Source organism: Populus alba, chromosome 1, assembly GCF_005239225.2.
Source record: "Populus alba chromosome 1, ASM523922v2, whole genome shotgun sequence".
NCBI classification, from domain to species: Eukaryota; Viridiplantae; Streptophyta; class Magnoliopsida; order Malpighiales; family Salicaceae; genus Populus; species Populus alba.
Genome location: NC_133284.1, coordinates 45,458,563 through 45,479,730, shown reverse-complemented (window position 1 = coordinate 45,479,730; position 21,168 = coordinate 45,458,563). Strand labels below are relative to the sequence as shown.

Sequence of the window (21,168 nt, the reverse complement as noted above, 5' to 3'; positions counted from 1 at the left end):
TTTCAAAGAACACTACCATTGGTAGACATGTTTTTTAGAAACTCATAACCCTCTAAAAGTTTTATCCTCCATAAAAGATCAACAAGCTTTCCTAGTGGTTTATTTTGTGGAGATTTGAAAAACTAAAATTGAATCCAAAAGGCACTTAAGTTTTTAGAGGGTAGACCTAAGAAAATTAGGTTTTTAGCTTAAACTTACATGCATCTCAACTCGAGATCAGGTCAGGGCTTGGGTTTATTGTAAAGTATTTTATTGGGCTACAAAAGGTTATTTTTTGCCAACTTATTCTAAACTTGAGCTTGGGTTTATAATTTTATGGCCCATGAAGAATTAACTTTTGTTGGCCTATAGTTTTGCCCAATTCAACCGATGAATGATAAAATTTGATCAGTTTTTTTTTTAAAAAAAAGTTTTCTTTGAACATGAAAGGTTTTTTCACTTTAAAAGATAACCGATTTAAAGCTAAATCATTCTAGTTTTTTGAAGGATAATCAAAGCTAATAGTAAAGCTATTCCATTAGTTTTGGATCCTAAAATTCTCTATAAAAGTGACACAATGTATAACGTGGATCAAAACTAAGGTTCATCAATCCCTAAAGGGTTAAAGCCCTTAATTGTAGAAAAAGAAATTAGGATTCTCAAGTCCTAATATTAAAGCTCTTAACTATAGAGAAAACTCCGATATATTGAAAAAAAATTAATTCAATAATCTTTAAATAAATAAATAAAAATAGACTGCAAGAATGCCTAAATACAAGAAAGACATCTTAATTAGTAAAATCCTAAATAAATTAAAGGTTTTAACCTATATTAACCTTCGATAATGTGGATCAATTTTTGTCTCTTAGGTTGGTCTACCTTGGTCTGACAAAGCCCTATAGCCCCTGTAAAATTCATCTTCACCCTCTACATAGACAATTTGTTGTCTATGTGGATTTTCAATAATAGATCTAGAGTTAGGCTTGCTAAAAGGTAAGTTTCTAGATGTGTTCCTCTCCTTTTTATGATTCGTAATTACACTTACACATCTTAATTGATTTATCCGCTTAGTTAAGTCTACTACATAATGCTCTTGTTAACCAAGTTTTTTCTTTTATAGGGTTTTTCACGTTGCCTCTTGAGCCCTTATAATGTTCTAGATGACATCCATTCCTGCATCGTGAAATAGGTTGTTACATCTTCGTCCATCAAATAGACCAACCTGTTGTGGTATTAATTGACACGGTATATAACATGGATAAAAACTATGATTCTTTGAACCCTTCAATTTTTATAGCCCAAAACTATAGAAAAAGAAACTAGGGCTCTCAATCCTTAATGTTACAACCTTTAACTATAAATGAAACTTTAATTAATTCAAAAAACTATTTAATTCAATAATCATCAAATAAAAAAAATATTTCCTACAATAGTTTTTAAATACAAGAAAAGTATCTTAATCAGTAAAATCATAATTAAGTTTAAAGTGTTAATCTAAATAGGAAAAAAGAATCCAAATACAAGGGGAAAAAAAAGTCTTGAATAGTAACTTTTAAAGGCCTTATTGACCTCATATGATAAAGGAATTTTAACCCTATATAAAAAATAACCTTTAAAATTTTATGTTAAAATTTTAACTCAATCTAATGGTAAGATTATAAAGAATTAATCTTGTTTTACTAGACTATGTGATGGGCTCTTCTAGAACTCCTCAAGACTTGAAAAATCTTAATTATTAAGGAAATGATATAATAAAAATAATTATGCTAAAAAAAAAATTCCTCGTGTGAAAAAGAAGGGTTGAAGAAAAGGCCTTTTTACACTTTTCTTTGCTTATATTTCTAGTTTTACTCTATTTTAAGCTTTATTTTTCCTGTTTATTTTCTTTTTATTCTAGAGTTGAGGATCATTTCTTATAGAAAGATAAATTTGTTGGACCTTACTTATAAATGCACTTAAATAAAAAGTTGTTGGAATACTTTGAAGTTTATATAAGTTAATTATTTTACACCGTAAAGAACTATACAATCCACATCACCAAGGAGTTTTATACTGGTAATGTGCTAAATAAGTATCTTCAAAGTGAAACCCGTGAACGGTGTCCAGGAGAAACAGAGATCCCAAGGCAGGAACAGGCTTATTAGAGCCGAACTAGATTTCTTGTGATGAGCTCTCCCAAAATCAGCGTCACCTCCCGAGATTACCAGGAGCTATGAACAGCCAGCCAGCAAGCAGTGCAATCTTCGAATGAATTGTTGATCAAGTTCTCTAACATGTTTCCACTTTCAGAAGTTCCCAAAAGAACTCATCCAGAAACTCCAAGTAAATCATAATCACGTAAGACAATGTCTAAATTCAACAACGACCAATTTCAAAATGAATACTGAAAGCTGTCCCTTCGGTTCTGTATCTATGAACAAAACTTCGAACACAGTTGCAGCCAGTACCTAGCATTTCAACATGATTGCAGGTTGCCGACGCCATTTTTACATTGCAACTGAACAAGTACATAAAGCTTTATGATCTCATCCTTATCTACATCCATGTACAGGTACAAATTGGAAAAATTGATTACTCATATGTAAAGATGCTTTCCGTCACTTCTCAAAATTGATTACTCGTCGACAACTCATTTATATTGCGGCCATGGGTCCATTGCCTGATAAGTTATCACCACCGTTTCCTGATGTTCGGAATTTTTCAGTGTCCTGGACTCCAATTTGTGAAAACTGCTTCATTAGTATATCAATATAGGCAGGTAAGCAGTCCTTAAAACTCTTGGAGCAGCTCTTATCACCCTCATCAACATCCTGAACCCCACCATTGACCAGACACCCTACCTGAGCACCATCCATGTAGGCTTTACATGCCACCAGAATATCATTAGCACGCTTGTGGAAATGACCCAGTACAAAGTCCTCGAAATGCTGCGGCCAACCATGATTTGAATTGATTAGTTTTAAAATCTAAAGATAAGCGAGCCTTTTCACCAACTTAGAAATCTCATGGACAGTTTGCTAGTATTAATGCAAGCCTGGTCTGTGCTCGCTGGGTCTATGCACAAGAAACAATTACCGTTCAGACTGTTCCGGTTATTCATGGCGAGTACCCTTATCTGCCTAAACTTCCAATGGTTCTCATTTTCAACATATTTTAAATGTACTAAAAACTTCTCCAATTGGCAGTTTAGTGGTGGAACACAGGAAAGCTACCCATATTTTCAATAATTTAAGCTTCTCCTGGGATTGTTATCCAAATAATTCAGATGAACATTTAAACCAGCAATAATTCATGAAGCAAATAAGCAGTGAAAGAAACTTACCTTAGGCGGCCTCCTCATCGTGTAAGCCATTGTTTTCAGTGAAAAGCAAAAGGTACTCTCACTGTACTCCTGAGATCGCTTTTCACCATTTGCTGAACCACTCAATCTTTCATATCCAGGCTCATTAAAGAAGGGCTTCTGATTCAATATCAATGCCTGTATAGATACTAGAACTTGTAGCACAGTCGAGACTCCAGGCTGCCACATCTCATTCTTGTTACCCTGCCAGGTCCCAAGAAGGCTGAGGCATACTTTACCACAACTGTACAAGTTTGGGTTGAGTCGAAGACCACCAGAATGGTAGTAGACAAGCTAGCACAGACAAATCCAAAATTATGAGATGGAAAACTGTTCAACAGAAGATGAAAAAATAACACACACAACCTCTATCACATACCGGTGGTACTTTGGGGTAGCCGGCAGGGAAAAAAACATCAAAGAAAAAGAGACCATCGTGGTAGGGAGTACCCTCTGCTCCAATAATTACAGCCCGCAATAGGTCCATCCTTGTTTCATAAACCCTAACAAATATAGAATCTGTTGACATGATAATAGTAGGACAAACAAAACGTGAGAATGAATTATGCAAATATTGAAAATTTATAACCTATTAAAATCATAAAGTTTCTCTCAATAGTAAAGGGGAAAAAAGGCAACATGCTTAAGAGCATTAATGAAATAGAGGATGAGATAAATAAATAAAAAGTCCTTGTGACATTTATTGTTAGCATACACATAAACATCGGTACACCTTCACCAGTTTCCCCCTTGTGATTCTGAACAGGTAAACATTATGAACAACATGAAGGCTGCAGTGGGTAGGAGGTCCTTAGGAGAAGAAAAAAATGGGACCCAACATCCACTCAAACTTGCAATGGTAATTAATGATCAGAATCAGAAAGGTTAAAGCTTACCTGGCAAATCATTTTCCAGGATTCTCCACTCGTCCTGAATTCTCTTTGCCCAGGTCTTTGGTGGCTGCCAGAAAGAGGATGCTATAGCATTATGCAATCAAATCATTGATAGAAAAATAAAAGAAAAGTTAGCATGGTTGCATCTTCTAAAATACTCACCTGCTTCATCGAAGAACTATTAGTATAGTGATGATCTGAATGATCTTCGACTGTATCAAATTGTTTAAATTGTTGAAACTTTCTGAGGATATCATCTTTATCTACATTTTTTGGAGTTCCAGCTGCACTGTCTTCAGGAGGGATATGTAAAGCATCAAATGGATCATAGACATTTGGATGACTTGTATGGTTAGCAAATGAGAAATTTAATTTTGACACCAATGAAGAGATGGAAGGGCTAATCATAGGAAAATGATCCAATCCACCAACAAATGGAGGAGCAGGATTGGTATGTCCCAAATGTGCTGGGCCAACTCCATGAGGGAGCAAAACACCGTCTAAGTGCTTTGCATAACCATAATCAGTCAAACTACTTGAAGAAACCAGGTCTGTTTTACTCTGGAAAGGTGCAAAATTCAAGGCATTCCCCCCATGTTGTGAAACATTTTGTTCTTCCTTACCTTGGGCAGTTTGGGGAAGTGGCCAAGGAGAGGACAGGTTCACTCCAGAATCATGGCTCATGGAATCCATTGGGTTATGAAAACTTAAACCGCTCACTGAACTCAGCTTCTTGCTTACATGGCCCGGCTTCAATGACCATGAACCACCACCATTAGATTGCATTTGATTGTTTGTATTGAAAGAATTAGTTCCATTAGCAGATTTCTTAGCATCATTATCAGAATTTGGCAACCAAGGAATAGGGGCCTCCACTCCAGGAGGAATATCCACCTTGTCAAAATGGGATTGTAAAAATGAATACTCATCAAAATCCATGAAGTCATCAGGATAAAGATCCATATGTGCGCCATCATCATAATCAAGACCATCCATGTTAATTATATTATTTTCTCCAGGGGAAGGACTGAAAAGACAACTGGAAACACCGTCCTAGAGAAAAAATTAAAAATATCAATAAGAAAAGAAAAGAAACACCATATATTAGCTCTAACAGGGGTACAGTGTATAAACTAATATGTACCTTAGCTTGACTGTACCCATCAGAGTTATCTTTTATGGATTTTCCTTTGTTCTTCAAGTCATTTTTCTTGTCAAGAATCATCACATCAATGGCATCTTCATCCTTGTCAACATCGATTATTTCATGAAGAATAACCTACAAAAAATATTTTTTTTACAAATACAGTGCATGAACTGATGGGAGTGAAAGGAAAGTGAAAGAAATTAAAGGTTAATGCCTTTTCTTTGAGAGTCAAGATGAGAAAAGGAAACATTCCTAATGTTATCCTGAACAGATTAAAAAAAAAATTATATATTGATGAGAATGAAATGGAAAAAGATACAATTTATTGATTTCACTTTCTTTTCCACTCACGCCACGCAGCAAGAGAAATTTTTAATGAAGAAGTTTGATTCTTTTCTTTTCTTTTCCTCTCATTTTCTTTGCATTATTTCACTTGTTTCCCTTTGAAGATATAGATATCCTAAATAGTTTTAGAATATCTGTTCAAGGATACAAGGATAAAAAAAAAAAAAAGAAGAGGAACCATGGAAAGAGATCAACATCATTTTGTAAACAGTAATTAAGAAAGCAACGTTAACAATACAAAGTGAATTTTTGATATATTTCTTGCACAAAACTTAAGAAGCTGGAAAAAATAAATAATACAACACTATAATTACAACAAGAACCTGACAGCAAAATAAGCTGAATACCAAATAGGTAGGTGTTATATTCCTGCTACTTAAACCATTTATCTCAAAGCATTCAAGGAAGTAGTCATTCTATTCCTGCCATGGAGTAGATAAATCCAATGATGCAGGGCTAAAACTGGCTGGTTATGGTACTGTAGCAGCAGCATTCCAGTAAAATTTCCAGCATTGTTGTAAGGATTAAGAGTATCTAGTCTTTGAATTTATTTAATTTGTTCATGATTGCTTGTACAGCACAAATTAGGTAAAATGAAGATTACATGTGTTCTTGAGTTACTAGGATTTAGCCTCTTACAAGTAGTTACCGTCTCAAAGCCATATATATAGAAAAGGTTGGCTTTTCTAGTCTATCATGAACTTAGAATTTTGATAATTAAAGTGTTTAACAAGGAAAGAGGTATTATATTTGTTTCCCTCTGCAACCTTAAGTCTCAATGGAGTACCAAAATATATCCATGGCTCCATGCCTCATTGTGTTCCCATACACAGCAATTGGTGTTGGAGCCAAAGACAATTCATAACTCTCACCATACAAGATCACACAAGTTGAAGAGAATAAAGAACAAAAATTGCTGTGATTGCACCAGAAACAACATAAACTAGAAGCTCGTACTTATCTAAGCCTTTCAAAACACCCTTGAATCATAGAAATTTGTTTGAAACAGTCTCCCGTTGAAACTAGACCAATTGTTAATAGCAGCTGCAAAGTCTGAGGTTGTTTGCAACAATAAATTAATCTATAGGATGGAAAAGGAAATGAGATTGGATGAAGGAGAACCATGACCAAACACCATAAAAGAGCACCAAACTCCAATATAGTCCCAACCTTAAGATATTACAGGTCAATTTATCAAGTTCAACTAGTTGGTCTCTCTTTTCCCTTCTCTCTCTAGAAGTGAGTAAGAAAGTAGTCTTTCTTAGTTTGAAATATGGGTCTTACAAGATCCAGGACTGAGAGTTTTTAGTATTTCCTTGATTTTGGGCAGCTGTCCGAGGGCCTATGCACAAGTGCAAAGAAAAGAACTGCTGAAGACATGTCTTCATTCCCAATTCTGCAGCTATAGCTAGAGCTTTGGAACACTAGTACCAAATGGCTAACATTTCCTCCCTTAGCGCTCTCCCTCCTTCACTTCATGAAGGGGGAAGATGCCCTCCAAGAGGCTTTGCTTGTGGCAAACCAGGTTCATACTAAATTAAAACGAGGAATAGAATGAATTGGTGGATAGCTTTCTATCGGTTCCAAGTCCAAGTAAAGTTGGTTTGACCATGCCCATGGCTGGATATAGCAAGTGTGTAGCGCGCTCCCAACCTCTTCATAGGCCAAGGTGCAAAGTCCACAAGCAGTGGATTGAAGGATTCAAACAAACAATTCTATCCACTGTTAACCTAAGGACAGCACATACATTGGGTCATTCAGTCACTACCTCGATCACAATCATAGTTTGCTATCTTCCTGAAGATAGCAAGCTGAAGAGCAATTAGGCGGTGTGTCACCCTCTTGAGCGGTACGGTATGAAGCCCGTAGAAAATGGCTCTAGGGAGATGCTTTGAATTAAGACCCCGAGTAGTTTACCGGACAAATTGAGTTGTCTATACGTTTCTTAGTGGAAGATCAGAATTCTCTTCATCACGAGACTGATCGGATCTGCAGTGGACACCCGAGAGACCTCCACAAGGCAGGCTAAAAGAGTCAAGAGGACAACAAGCAAAGAGTTATGCTTTCATTTCTTTGTAGTTTGACACAGCATTTAGAGGGGCATGACAGCAGATAGGGACTACCCGCATGGATGAGTTATCACATTATTCACCTGCCATGAAAAATAAGCCATGGCTAGAGAAGAGGAAGAATCCAGCCCACTAGTAGTACTCATCCCTCCGACACCGCAGAACAGCTCCCTATTCCGTCAAAAGTGAGATCGGATTACCCTACCGACTAGGTTGGTTTACGGAGTGTTGGAATAGCTAAAGCCCACTCCGAATCCATCTTTCAATGTAGAATGTAAAATTGTTCAGATGTTAGTAATAAGTCAAACTTATATTTGAGCATTCTTAATCCTAATTAGCTTTAAAAACTTTCCAAATCGTGCTCATTAATTCTAACCTAATCCCCAAACTAGTTTCATCTATCAAACCCTTCCTACAACTAACCATTTTAACTCCAGAACCATTACATTGCCACAAAAGTAGTGTGCTTGTGAGGGCTACTTAATGATCCCAAGTCCTGACACCCTTAGAATAGGCCAAATGCAACACAACATTTTGAGAAAAAAATAATAATCCAAACAATAGAAAGCAAAGCAGCCCACTTTTCCTACAAATGCAAGTTTCTAAAATATGTTGATCATTCCTTCTCTCCGAAAATAGCTTACTGTTAGCATTATAATTTCATTCAAACACAGCCATTCTCACTAGTAAAGGCTCAAAAGGGGCACCACCTATCAGCAAACCTCTCCGAAATCTCAGCCCTTTTCCCATTATAACCAACTCAATTATTCAAGCAATCAACAAAAAGGCACCAACTTTGACAATCACAGAGACATTAAATCCCCCGGAAAAAGGAATTAATCGGTAAAAAAATCAAGATAAATTCATGATCGGAATAAATGAATAAAAAGAAAAGAAAGGCTCGAGATTGAACAAAGACAACAACTTTTTTTACAAGAACCTGTTTGTTTTTTGGCTGTTTAGTGTGAGAGCGAGAAACAATCGGAGCTGGAGGAAGTGGGACTTCGATCACGTCAGGGTCCATGAACACTCTTTTTTTCCTGTTTCGTTAGTGAGAAAGTGAGAGAAAAAAAAACCAAAGAGGAATTCCAATTCAAGAAAAGGAAAGGTAAAGAAGGTATTGAAAGAGAAGAGAGACTTGGAATTCAAAGGGATGTGTAGCGGCGGCGGCGGCTTCATTGATGAAGATGATGATGATGATCGGCTTGTGGAAGACTGAAGAAAAAATGAAACGCGGCTCGGCTCGGCTTGGCTCGGTGAGAAGACAGAGAGAAGGGTTCAGTTTCGGTGTTTTCAAGGCTTCGCGCCTAGCAAATGGGTAAGACAGAGATGGATGAGTAGCACACGAGTCTAGAGTTGCTTCTTGTTATGTGTCTTAAAATATTTTTTATTTTATTTTTTTAGTATTTAATTGTAATTTTTGTTGGATTATCTTCTCAGTTACTATACTGATTATTGTGTCATTTTAAATAGATTTAAAAGTTTGGATGGAAAATCTCTCAACCGATGGATTACCAGTAACTGTTCAATCAATGGCTGAGATCAAAGAGAAAAGTTCGTAGAGGTAGTAGAAGAGTACTGACACAAGGGTTGGACCCTCTGTCTTTCTCCGTAGACTTTTGCGACTTTTCGTGGATTGGTACGAGGATTTTCCACATGTACCAGTGGAAAGTCTGGTTATGGGACCCACTTCTTCATGGACTCCACGTAAGATATAGTACTAGTGTTTTTCCTGAATTGTTTTTGTACCATTCTATATGTTGATTAATTAAAGTTAAATATTATTTATGGAAATTATTAGATAACACTAAAATATGAATATTATTTCCTTTTTTCTTTTTATGCTTGTAATGGTTTTGGCCATTTGCGTAACGAATTTTAAATTTAGCATTTTAGCAATTCGTAGTTTTCTTTTTATAAGTAAGTTGCTGAAAATATATCCTTAATTAGACTTTAATTTATTTATTTATTTCATTTAAAGGGAGAGCTCAAAACCATATAAATATGAAATGACTTGATTTATATAATTCTATTATTTTATGTAAAATAATTGCTGATGGTGTTAAATCTATAATTAGATTTAATAATATATCAATATTATGTACATAAACTACGATTAGTGGCGAAGCCATAGAGGAACAAAAAGAGGCAATTGTACCGTTAACTCTCTTTTTTAATTTTTTTATATTAAAGTATTAATTTATTAATTTAGTGAATTATTGATGCACAGAAGGAAAGTTGTTATTGTTTAGTATTGTTGACCTATATATATATATATATAAAAGTACAGCTCTTTCCCCAAATTTTTCCCTCTTTCCCTTTTGTTGTTTCTATGTCTTCCCCTTTCATTCTTTTCATGAGCTGCTTTGTCATTTTATTATTTTCATGAGCTATTATTCTCTGCCTTTCCCATATGCAAATTTCTAATCAAGTATAGTTAAGTAATTAATCTTTATTTTCTTTTGCTTTATGTTTTAGGTAAATTTTATTTATTCTTTTTGTTTATTTCATTGTTTAATTTTAATTTTATTCTTTTATAATTAATTATTAAAAATATTAGAGTTTATGATAATTTAGGGGTTTTGATATGAATATGTTCAAAAGAAATGTTTAAATCTGCTAATTTAATCAATTAAATGTTTCTTTTCTTATTATAAAGGAATAAATTAATATTCATGCAAAACCATTATTCTTGGCATCTCTTATATTGGCAGAGTAGTTTATTGAAATTTAATATTTTTCACATGATTTGTTTGTAAGTAAAATATCAAGTAGAAAGCATGTTTTTTCAAGAATTGTTCCTTTACACATACATTAGGCATTAGGTGTTATCATTTTCGGTTCTATTTTTTTTTTACCCAAAAAATACAACCAAACTGGAAAAAAAAAAAAAGAGACCTGAAATCGGCCCAAACCGACCAGTTCTGGTTCGGTTTTTTATCCAAAAAACCAGAAAAACCTATATGCATTTTTTTGGACTTTTTTGGCTTTATTAGCATAGTGTCACCACAAAAAAACTGAAGCTTCTTCCATTGTAGCAGGATGCATATCAACCACAAAGTTATCATCATTGATCACCTTGTCAATAATGAGATGATTAGCAGACTTCTTTTACTGTAAAATCGCAGTTGAAAAATCTTTCTTGCCACTTTTCTTATAATTATTTACTCATAAACAAGTTTGGTTACCGCACAGTGAAGATACTAAATCAAAACCCAGTAACCAAAAACTCAAAGAGTACATAGTGCAACGAACCCATTCTCGATTCTTTCAAAACACAGTCAAGGAAAATAAGCTCATAAGAATAAACAAAACAAGTAATAACAATCACTCTTAAAAAAAAAAAAAAAAAAAAAAAAAAAAAAAAAAAAAAAAAACCTCATATATTACAAAAGTTAGGGGGTTTTATGTTTACTTATAAACAAACTAACAATTACATCATAAGCAAAAGAAAAGGGTAGATGAAACTTGAAACATATGGGTCAGTGGAAGAGGAGGGTTGGCTAGAGCTTGGATCCTTCATTGATTTTGAGATTTTGCTAGGGTTAATAAAATTAAGAGTGGTCATCTAAATTTAAATGCTTGATTTGCCTGTATTCTTCTTTTCTATAGCTGGGGTGTGAATTTTTATATTATATATTTGCAATGTTGGAGGTGGGGTTAGCAGAGAGGGAAAGGGGGCGGTGGGTCCTTTTTCTTTGGCATTTTGTTAGGGTTAGGCGAGAGGGGGCAAAAGTTTCTATTTATACCAGTAGAAGTGGTGCTTACTGGTTAGGGATTTTTTTTTGAACTGATTCGATTGGTTCAAGTTAACCGGTTTTTACATTAAAAAACTGAAAACCAAACTGAACTGGAATTTTTTCTAAATATTCTAATCGGTTTAATCGGGTTTTTTCTCGGTTTGGTTTTTTGGTTAATTTTTAATCAGTTTTCTCGGTTTATTCGATTTATCGGTTTTTTTTTAACACCCCTACTAGTCATTGCTCCTCAATTAAATATATAGAAATGATTAAATATAATTTAATCAACATGCTTATTATATGCATATAGATATGAATTGAAATAGGTTTTGATTTTGATGAATTGATGTGTATTTTGCTATGAATTTCATATGGAAGATTTAGAATTATTGTGTAACTCAACTGACTTTTATTTAACAGTGAATTATTATATAGTTGTGTTAATTATTATGTATACACTAATGATAATGATAAAAAAAAAAAAAAATTCAGCAAGTTCATATTAAATTAACATGTCACTAAACAAATATTTCAAGCGTAAATCCCTTAATGATGAAGAGTCAATCAAAGCTTCAAATCATGTAACCCAATCAAGTTCAAAGAAAAGTCATATTGAAATCAATCTCGACACTCTCCTTATTGACCCTGGCTTAAGAAGACCAATTTATGAATACCATATAAATGGTATGGATGTAATCCGAATAGCTTATCTATAAAAAGGTCATTGTCAACCTTCACACTGTGATTTTCCTAAAAAACAATTTGGGAATATATCAAGACTACGAAGCTTTAATCCGACTTGGTTTGGTGCATACCCAATATGGTTAGAGTACAACATAGCCAACGATGCTGCCTTTTGCTTGTATTGTTACCTCTTCAAGTCAAAAAGGGGGTAATGATTTGTTTGTGGGTGATGGGTTTTCAAATTGAAAAAAAAATGGAAAGATTTGATCTTCATATTAGAAAGTTTAATGGTAGTCACAATACAGCTCGGATAAAATATGAGAATTTGATGAATGAAAAACAAGGTCTCATGACTTTGTTATCTGAGTAGACAGTAAAGAGTCAAAGTGATTATCGAACTCGATTAAATGCTTCAATAGAGTGTGCTTATTTTTTATTACACCAAGGACTTCCATTTCATAGCCATGATAAATGTGAAAGTTCAAGCAACCAAGGAAATTATCTAGAGCTCTTACATTTCCTGTCTAGAAATAATGAAGCTATTAAAAGAGTTACTTTCAGTGATGCTCCTAGACATAACAATTTGACTTCTCCAGATATTCAAAAAGATATTACTCAAGCTGTTGTAGAGAAGATTACAAATGTGATTATCAAAGATCTTGGTGACTCATTATTTTCAATTTTAATTAATAAGTCATGTGACATATCAATCAAGAAATAAATTATAGTTGTTTTATGATATTTAGACAACAATGAACATATAATTGAACATTTTCTTGGCATTCAACATGTGCGAGATACAACTGCTAGTTCACTCAAGGTAGCTATAGAAGCTTTGTTTTCTAAACATGGGCTAACCATATCAATATTGCGTGGTTAGGGATATGATGGAGCTAGTAACATGTGAGGTGAATTCAATAGCTTGAAAGCACTTATTCTAAATAACAATCCAAGTGCATATTATGTATATTATTTTCCTCACAGACTTCAATTAACTCTTGTGACTGTTACAAAGAAGCATAATAAAGTTGGAGATGTCTTCAATTTTATTTCTAGCATTATAAACATGGTTGGAGCATCATGCAAAAAGGTAGAGGTGATTAGAGAAAAACAATATGCTAAAATTATTGAAGGACTTGAAAATGGAGAAATTTCTAGTGGACGAGGCTTGAATCAAGAAAATTCTCTTAAAATATATGGTGATACCTGTTGGGGCTTCTACTATGTTACAATTATTTGTCTACTTGCAATGTTTTCATCAGTTTTTGATGTGCTTGAGATTATAAGGGAGGATGGGATGAATTGAGAACAGAAGCAATCGTTTTAACATATATTATGGAATCATTTAATTTTGTGTTCATGCTTCATTGTTTGAGATGGATACTAACAGTTACTAATGAGTTCTCACAAGCATTATAAAGAAAAGATCAAGACATAGAAAATGCTATGAGTTTATTGAAAACTTCAAAGGAACGATTTAAAATGATGAGAGAGAATGATTGGGAATCTTTATTGGAAAAAGTGTCATCTTTTTACATCAAACATGATATTGATATTTTAAACATGGATGATGAGTACAAGCTTCATGGGTGTTCAAGGCGAAAATCTCAAGGAATTACAAATCTACACCATTTCCATTATGAATTGTTTAACAATATCATTTACATGCAACTTACCGAGTTGGATGATCGTTTTAGTGAGATGACTACAGAGTTACTTCTTTGTGTGACATGTTTAAACCAAAGTGACTCTTTCTCTACTTTCAACAAAGAAAAGCTTGTTCGCCTTACTTTTTTTTTTTTTTTTTTATCCTAGTGAATTCTCTATAATGGACCTTATGGTACTTGGTGACCAACTTGATTTGTATATTATTGATCCACGTGGCGATGATGAGTTTTCTAGTATTGAAGGTATTACTAGTCTTGTAGAGAAAATAGTAAAAACAAAGAAGAATTTAATATTTCCATTAGTATGTATGCTTATCAAATTGTCGTTACTTCTACTAGTTACAACTGCTACAATGGAGAGAGTTTTTTCTGCTATGCATATTGTCAAGAGTAGATTGCGGAATAGGATGAGAGATAAATGGATAAATGATTTTTTGGTTGTATATATTGAGAAAGATATCTTTGATAAAATTGATAATGAAGCTATTATGAAGCGGTTTTAAAATATAAAAACTTGAAGAGAACAATTATAATGTAAGTTTTTCAGTTTAAAAGTATTTTTAAATTAATTTTACTTGATATGAATTAGTATATATGTTTTGAATTGATTTCTAATGCATATCTATATAATATAGGATTTGTTAATAATTTCCTCCCTCATTGAAAAAACTTTGGCTCCGCCATTGACTATGATAGTTGGGTATTAGTAAAATGATATCATAACCAATAGCCTATACCTAGGGCTTAGCATTTTGGGTTCGGTTCAATTTTTTTATCAAAATAAATAACCAAATCAAAATTTTATTTTTTTCAAGTTTTTGAACAAAATAAAAAACCGGTTCAAACCAATCAGTTTCGGTTCAATTTGATTTTTTTCCCCTTCCAAACTAATTCGGTTCGGTTCGCTAGCTAGCTCGGAAATCTAGAAAATGGCACAGTTTCTATACAAGCAGCTTATAGGTTTCAAAAAGGGGTTTGCTTTTAGTAATTCGATCATTCTCAAGAAGACCTGCTTTGTTGCTCATAAGCATCTTATCATGGAAAGCAGACACAATGCCATAAATTAAGTTTCTTAACATATCAATCATGGCACAAGCTTTCACATATAGAGGACTGCCTCATTTTTTTGTTGTTGCAATATCTCTTCTTGTTTTGCTTGGAGTATCCATTTAATAGTAATCGGCTCCATCAATTGTTGGGGTTACAAACTTGTCTTCTTCCCTATGAAAGCTTCAATAGCTACTAAAAAAGCTTCCTACAAATGAGCCATGGCTCTTTCGAGTAAAAAATTTAGTGTGTTCGAGTTTGATGAATAAGAAGTCGAGAAAGAGTCTACGAGGTTCGTTGAGCAGGTGTGTGTGTGTGTGTTTGATGAGGAGGCTGGCTGGCTAAGATCCAGAGAAGGTCTCTATGGATTTTGATAGAGAGATGAACAAGAGGGAGTAGGAGTGGGGGGTAGAAATTAAAAAGTAGATGGGTCTGAAAATCTATTTATAGTATCACACTACCACCATTTTTTTTATTTCTATTTGAACTGGTTTGGTTCGTTTTATTTGGTTTCAACCTTTTAAAACCATGACCGGATCGAACCAAATTTGTTTTTTAATTTTTCTAACAAGTTTAATCGGGTTTTTTTTACGGTTTGGTTTTTTTATATATATTTCTTTCAATTATCACGATTTAATTAGTTTTTTAATATTTTTGATCACCCCTATACCCATTTGATATTGCATTTCAAATGGAGGTTGGGTAAATTTTAAAATGTTTTTTTGTTTAAAATTATTTTTTAAATTATTTTGGATTGTTTTGGATTTTTACATGTCAAAAATTATTTATAAAAAATAAAAAAAATATTATTTTAATATATTTTTAAATTAAAAAAAAAAAACCTTTAAATTATTGCCCTATGCATGCATCCGTGGTTGTCGTAGAAGAGATGTACAGAGTCTGTGACGTATTGTTGACGTAATGCACATAAAATCTTATTTAGGAGACACAGAAATCATGATGATTTTATGAGACATGGAATTCATAAGTGAGGAAAGACGGTAGCCACTCTACTGACGTTTTCGAAGGGTCCGTACTAACCTCCTGCCTAGTGTCCAAATTCTTGTCAGAGAGTTATTGAATAACAAGCCAATGGCTTGTTTACACGTGGTTTAACAAGATAATTCCCCCCCTGTCATTCCATAGCGAGAACTCTTATCGCCTTATATTAAAATTAAAAATGTATTCAGACATATTAAAAATAAATTTGTAAGCGAGCTAGCAATCCAGTTGGTAATAATCAAATAGTAATTAATCAATTAGAAAGGGATAATATTCATAATTTGAATTTTATTATTTGTATTTTCCAATTCACCTATAAATATATAATTAACTAGAAATCTCGAGTTAATAAGCTATTTTTATAATTTAGTTCTTGAAAATAATTGTTTGTGTATCGCGTCATATAATAATGTGTTTATAATAAAAAATGTTAAAAATATATTTGAAAGTTATATATTAAAAATTAAAAATTAAAAAAAATGGTTTAGCAAATAAATTTTAAAAAATAGAAATTTTTTATATTTTTTGTGTTTTCATATTATTTTGATGCATTAATATCAAAAATAAATTTAAAAAATAAAAAAATAATTTTGATATATTTCAAAGAAAAAAAAACTTTGAAAAAACAACTATAATATCAAACAAGCTCTTCATGCTACAAATAGTAGAAATTCCAGATGCAAGATTATGACAATTTTGGTGGTTAGCATTAACTATTTTAAAATTTTATGTTCATAATTTTGTTTTATTTTATCATAAATTAAATCATTTTAATAACAATAAAGTTGTGCTCGTTTCGAGGTTTGAAACTAAAGATTAAGTGTTAAAAGATGAAGTATTAAAGGTATATAAAAATAATAATTGAAGGCCAAAGTATTAAAGATATATGTTAATATATATAAATTGGTGACTTCAAGTTATGATTGCTTTACGAAAAAGTAATTTAAAGTGTTTCTGCACATGTAATTCAGTTAAAAAATAAAACAAATTTTAATGAAGTATTTTTCAAGTCATGGAAGGAAAAACCATAAAATTCATATATAATGGTGGGATAAAATAAATATTAAATCAAAGCTTAAATTGATTCAGTAAAAAATAATATATAAAATATATTTGTGGGATCCCATAAGATTCCTGTGAAAATATTGCCAGTAATAATGTATCATGATGACACGGCAACCGAGGATGTCTTGCGTAGTCCGTCCTCTTCCCTACGGGGAGGTTTGGTCAAAGGTATCATCATCAGCGAGGAGATGTTTGAAATTACAATGTAGAACGCTTTTTAAAATAGTTTTTATTTAAGAATAATTAAAATATTTTTTTTTATTTTTAATTTCAACAGATTAAAATTATTAAAAAACAATAAAAAATTATAAATTTAATATTTTTAGATAAAAAAATAGCTTAAAAAAGTATTTAAAAATAGAAATAGAAGATGTGTTAAACACCCATGGGCATGGTCTAACTATGCTTTTTAAAACAATTTTTTTTAAAATTAATTTTTTTTTTTTATGTTTTTGGATTTTTTTATGTTTATATCAAAAATAAATTTTTAAAAATTAAAAAAAATATATTATTTTGATATATTTATAAGCAAAAATTACTTTAAAAAACAATATCTATTACTGTTTCAAATACCCCTTATATATTTTAAAAAATGTACTATGTGCGCGCACGTGAAATCAATCCCATATAAAACATGAAAAGATTTCAATCTGAGTATTACTAAATATTATCAAAGTTGGTAGGAGTACTATAATAAATCAAAATAATATATTTTTTATTTTTAAAAAAATTATCTTTCATATCAGCACATTAAAATAATTAAAAAAAATAAAGCAAAAAAAAATAAAAAAAAATTCAATTTTTTTTCAAAAACAATCTTAATATAAAAGCAAACAAATTCTAAATCCATTAAAATTTATTAATTGATAAGTCTCATTGTATTTGTTTAAGAAGTACACCACACCTCACCTCATGAAATGACATGTATCACATGCTATCCATGAGGCAGACGGCACACCTCACAAACAAACTCTCCGGTGGATTGCTGGGAATGCTATCCGGCTGCCAAATTCAGGTCTAAACAAAAAGAAAAGATGTTTAGAATTGTAAGAAATAATGTACTCGATTTGGATTATAATCTTTGGTTTGAATGCAACTCTGTTCACCGGTGGTTAAGAGCCCATCAATAGGTGTGGCCCAGTTCATGATTTCTGGCCCAAGATGGATTTTTTTTATCTCTCTTTTTTTTTTTTTTTTTTTTTTTGAACATCACACAGAGGAAAGAATTCATGTATTTAGACTTAGGTTCTGACCGGAGAGTAGTTTTCAGTTTCACTTACAGTTCCTTAATATATATTTACTCGACAGCTCCGAGTCATGCAAATGATATCACTGTTTTGATTCATTAATTCAATAGAAACTACTGGGTGCTAGTCGTTTGAAATTTTATATTTTGGTTTAAGATTTTATTTTATTTACATTTAAGTGTTTAAGTTTTTGAGAAAGAAAAAAGAAAGTTATATAAACAGTAGAGGAAAAAAACTTTTCGATGATTTTATTGATAAAATAACTAAATTTTGGTCTTAATATGCTCAACTTTAGAGAAAAATGTTATTGAGGTAATTTTTATATTTTCATAAAAAACATATTGAGCTTAATAAAGTTTTTATTAGTTTTTGAACTTATTTAGGAGTGGTTTGAGCTGAGAAATTAATTTATAAGAGTTTTTATTAGATGTTTTTTAAGTGAAAATAAATTAAAAAAAATGCATTTTAGGTAAAAAAACCTCCAATTTAATTTTCCAGCTACCTCTTTAATGGTCAAAATTTAGGTTCATAAATGAAATGAAGTGTCCTCTAATTTATTTATTTTCAAAAGAAAGGAGGAATAACAATTTATTCATTCCTTGAAAAAGATTAAAAAAAAAAAAGAGAGGCTAGAATACGCCAAGTGCCTAGACTTAGCCACTTCTAATTTTTTTCAAATTTTTTTAGTGTTTTTAGTATTTTTAAATTAAATTAAAAATGAATTAAACAATATTATTAAACCTGGTTAAGATTGTTATCCATATTATGGAATTCCCCAGTTAAAGTAGTTTTACAGTAGTCATCGATTTAGTTTGCTTTTAAAATATAAAAAGAAAATCAAATTGATATTTATTTTTTTAGATATTTTTATATAAAAAAATCAAGAAATATTTTTGTGGGGTCAATCAATGAGCATGCACCCGTCAAGTTAGTCATTTACAATTATTTTTCATATATGTTTAGTATTGTAGTATATGTTGTTTTTTTTAATTTAATTAAAAATACATTAAAATGATTTTTTTTTTCATTTTTTTTACATAAAAAAAGGGAGCTTGGTCCAATCTATGTCTACAGGGAAGGCCGGTGATTAATTATAACATAGCTGCAAGCTCATATGGCCATTTTTTGGCGTGGCCACAAAATATAACTTCCATAAATCACAGTCAGATCCATGCGATTAGATTTGGAAATAACTTCCATTATAATGGAAGGGACCATTCTTGGAAGTCTTCGCCTCTCCAGACTTGTTTTAATTTTGCTATTCGTTGGGACCTACCTTATCAAGTCACAATTGATCCAAGCAAAGATGTTTCCTTTGGTGATGGGTGTCCATTCATGGCTGAAGAAATTAATCATAAAAAATCTTTGATTTTTCACTTAAAAAACTCTTTTTTTTAGAATTAATTCTTGATTTATGATATCTAATCAATGATTGATAATGATGAGAATTAATTCTTTGACTTTTTAACTTTCATAATTCACTATAAAAAGAGATGAAGGAAAGGTTTCTAACTTGATTTTTTTTACTCTTTATCACCTTGTTTTTAGATTTATTTCAAATCTTTATGTTTTAGTTTATAACCCTTTTGTTTGCTTATAGCTTTTTTTATTTATTTAATTTTAGTAGGCTGTTATATATTTATTTATTTTCTAAAATTATAATTCATGAAATTTATTTGAATCTCTTTGAGTTGTTGCATGATATATATTTTATGAACTAAGCTTTTATAAACCATGTTCATGTCTTTGTTTAGCTTATACATGTTACTTGAAAATTTGTTTGTATAATCATGCATTTTATCTTTCTTGTTTAAACATAATGTTTTGACATAATGCATGTTTAATTTGAACTAAAATAAACAAAAAAGTTTTTTTATCCTGTATAATTTAAATATTTTTGTTTATCAAGTTGCTTTATTTCAAACTTTATATTATTTTACTTGCTTTGTTGTGAAGCCAAAATATTAATTTATAAATATTATTAGCTATTTTTTATATATATAATTTATACCATGTTTTTAAGTCAAGAATTGGTTTTTCCAACTAATATTGTTTCAGCAGATACTTTTGGTTGTGAGGATTCCATCATTTTCTTTTGTGTTGCATAGTGAGAAACATGAAAAATTCAATGTATTGACTTTAAATGGTGACAACATAAAATATTGATTTAGATGCACACCTCAACCTTGGTTAAGTTTTTATAGGAAAAATTATTAAAGTTATCAAATAATGAATTTCATTTCATTTTTATGGTTGCATTGAATATATGGAATCATAGTGATTTTGTGCATTAAAAAAATACATTTTGAATAGATTAAACAATACATAATATAATGCTTATAGTTCAATCAAGAGTAAAAAGGCACTTTGAGAAGCTTTTAATAAAAAGTTTGAGGTTGAAGTTGTCATTACAAAAAGGTTCTTATTCAGCAAATTTTCAAATCTAATAATGACATCAAAGTTATATGGCTAGACTTGTTCATGTATACAACATTATTCATATATATGTTACTGTTTACATATATAAAAAGTTAGTGTGGTGAATAGATACGATATAGTAATATTGTCTAAAGAGATTGAATTTTAAAGAGGACCATTTGTGACCCTTTAAATCTTTTCTAGGAACTTACTTAGTGAAAATATTATTCATACAATACTATTTTTGTATATGGTATAATTCAAAAGTGAAATGGTGATAATTAAACAAATCAAAATGAACAAAATAAGTATTACTTAGTGAAAGTATTACCTTGCTGATGAATTTTTAAAAATGAACATGCTTGTTATTTTTAAAGTCGACTTGATTATACAATCTTGAGTAGTGGTGGGTTGATACCAGTGCTACAATACATGTATGTGTCGAGAAGAATATATTTTCCACTTACAAAGAAGTGGATGGGAAAAAGCTATACATGAAGAATTTATCAACCTCTAAGATACTAG

At 31.6% G+C, this 21,168-nt stretch overlaps 1 protein-coding gene across 1 annotated transcript; it reads right to left on the bottom strand.

Annotated features, from left to right (window-relative positions):
- Nucleotides 1-1,929: 1,929 nt before the first annotated feature.
- Nucleotides 1,930-9,144, bottom strand: LOC118038159 (probable ubiquitin-conjugating enzyme E2 26). The gene is made up of 8 exons (XM_035044468.2): nt 8,912-9,144; nt 8,714-8,813; nt 5,357-5,491; nt 4,375-5,265; nt 4,216-4,279; nt 3,699-3,838; nt 3,302-3,613; nt 1,930-2,906 (listed from the first exon to the last, which is right to left on the bottom strand). The coding sequence occupies exons 1-8, from the start codon at nt 8,950-8,952 to the stop codon at nt 2,613-2,615; spliced, it is 1,977 nt and encodes a 658-aa protein (XP_034900359.1). The 5' UTR covers nt 8,953-9,144; the 3' UTR covers nt 1,930-2,612.
- Nucleotides 9,145-21,168: the final 12,024 nt, after the last annotated feature.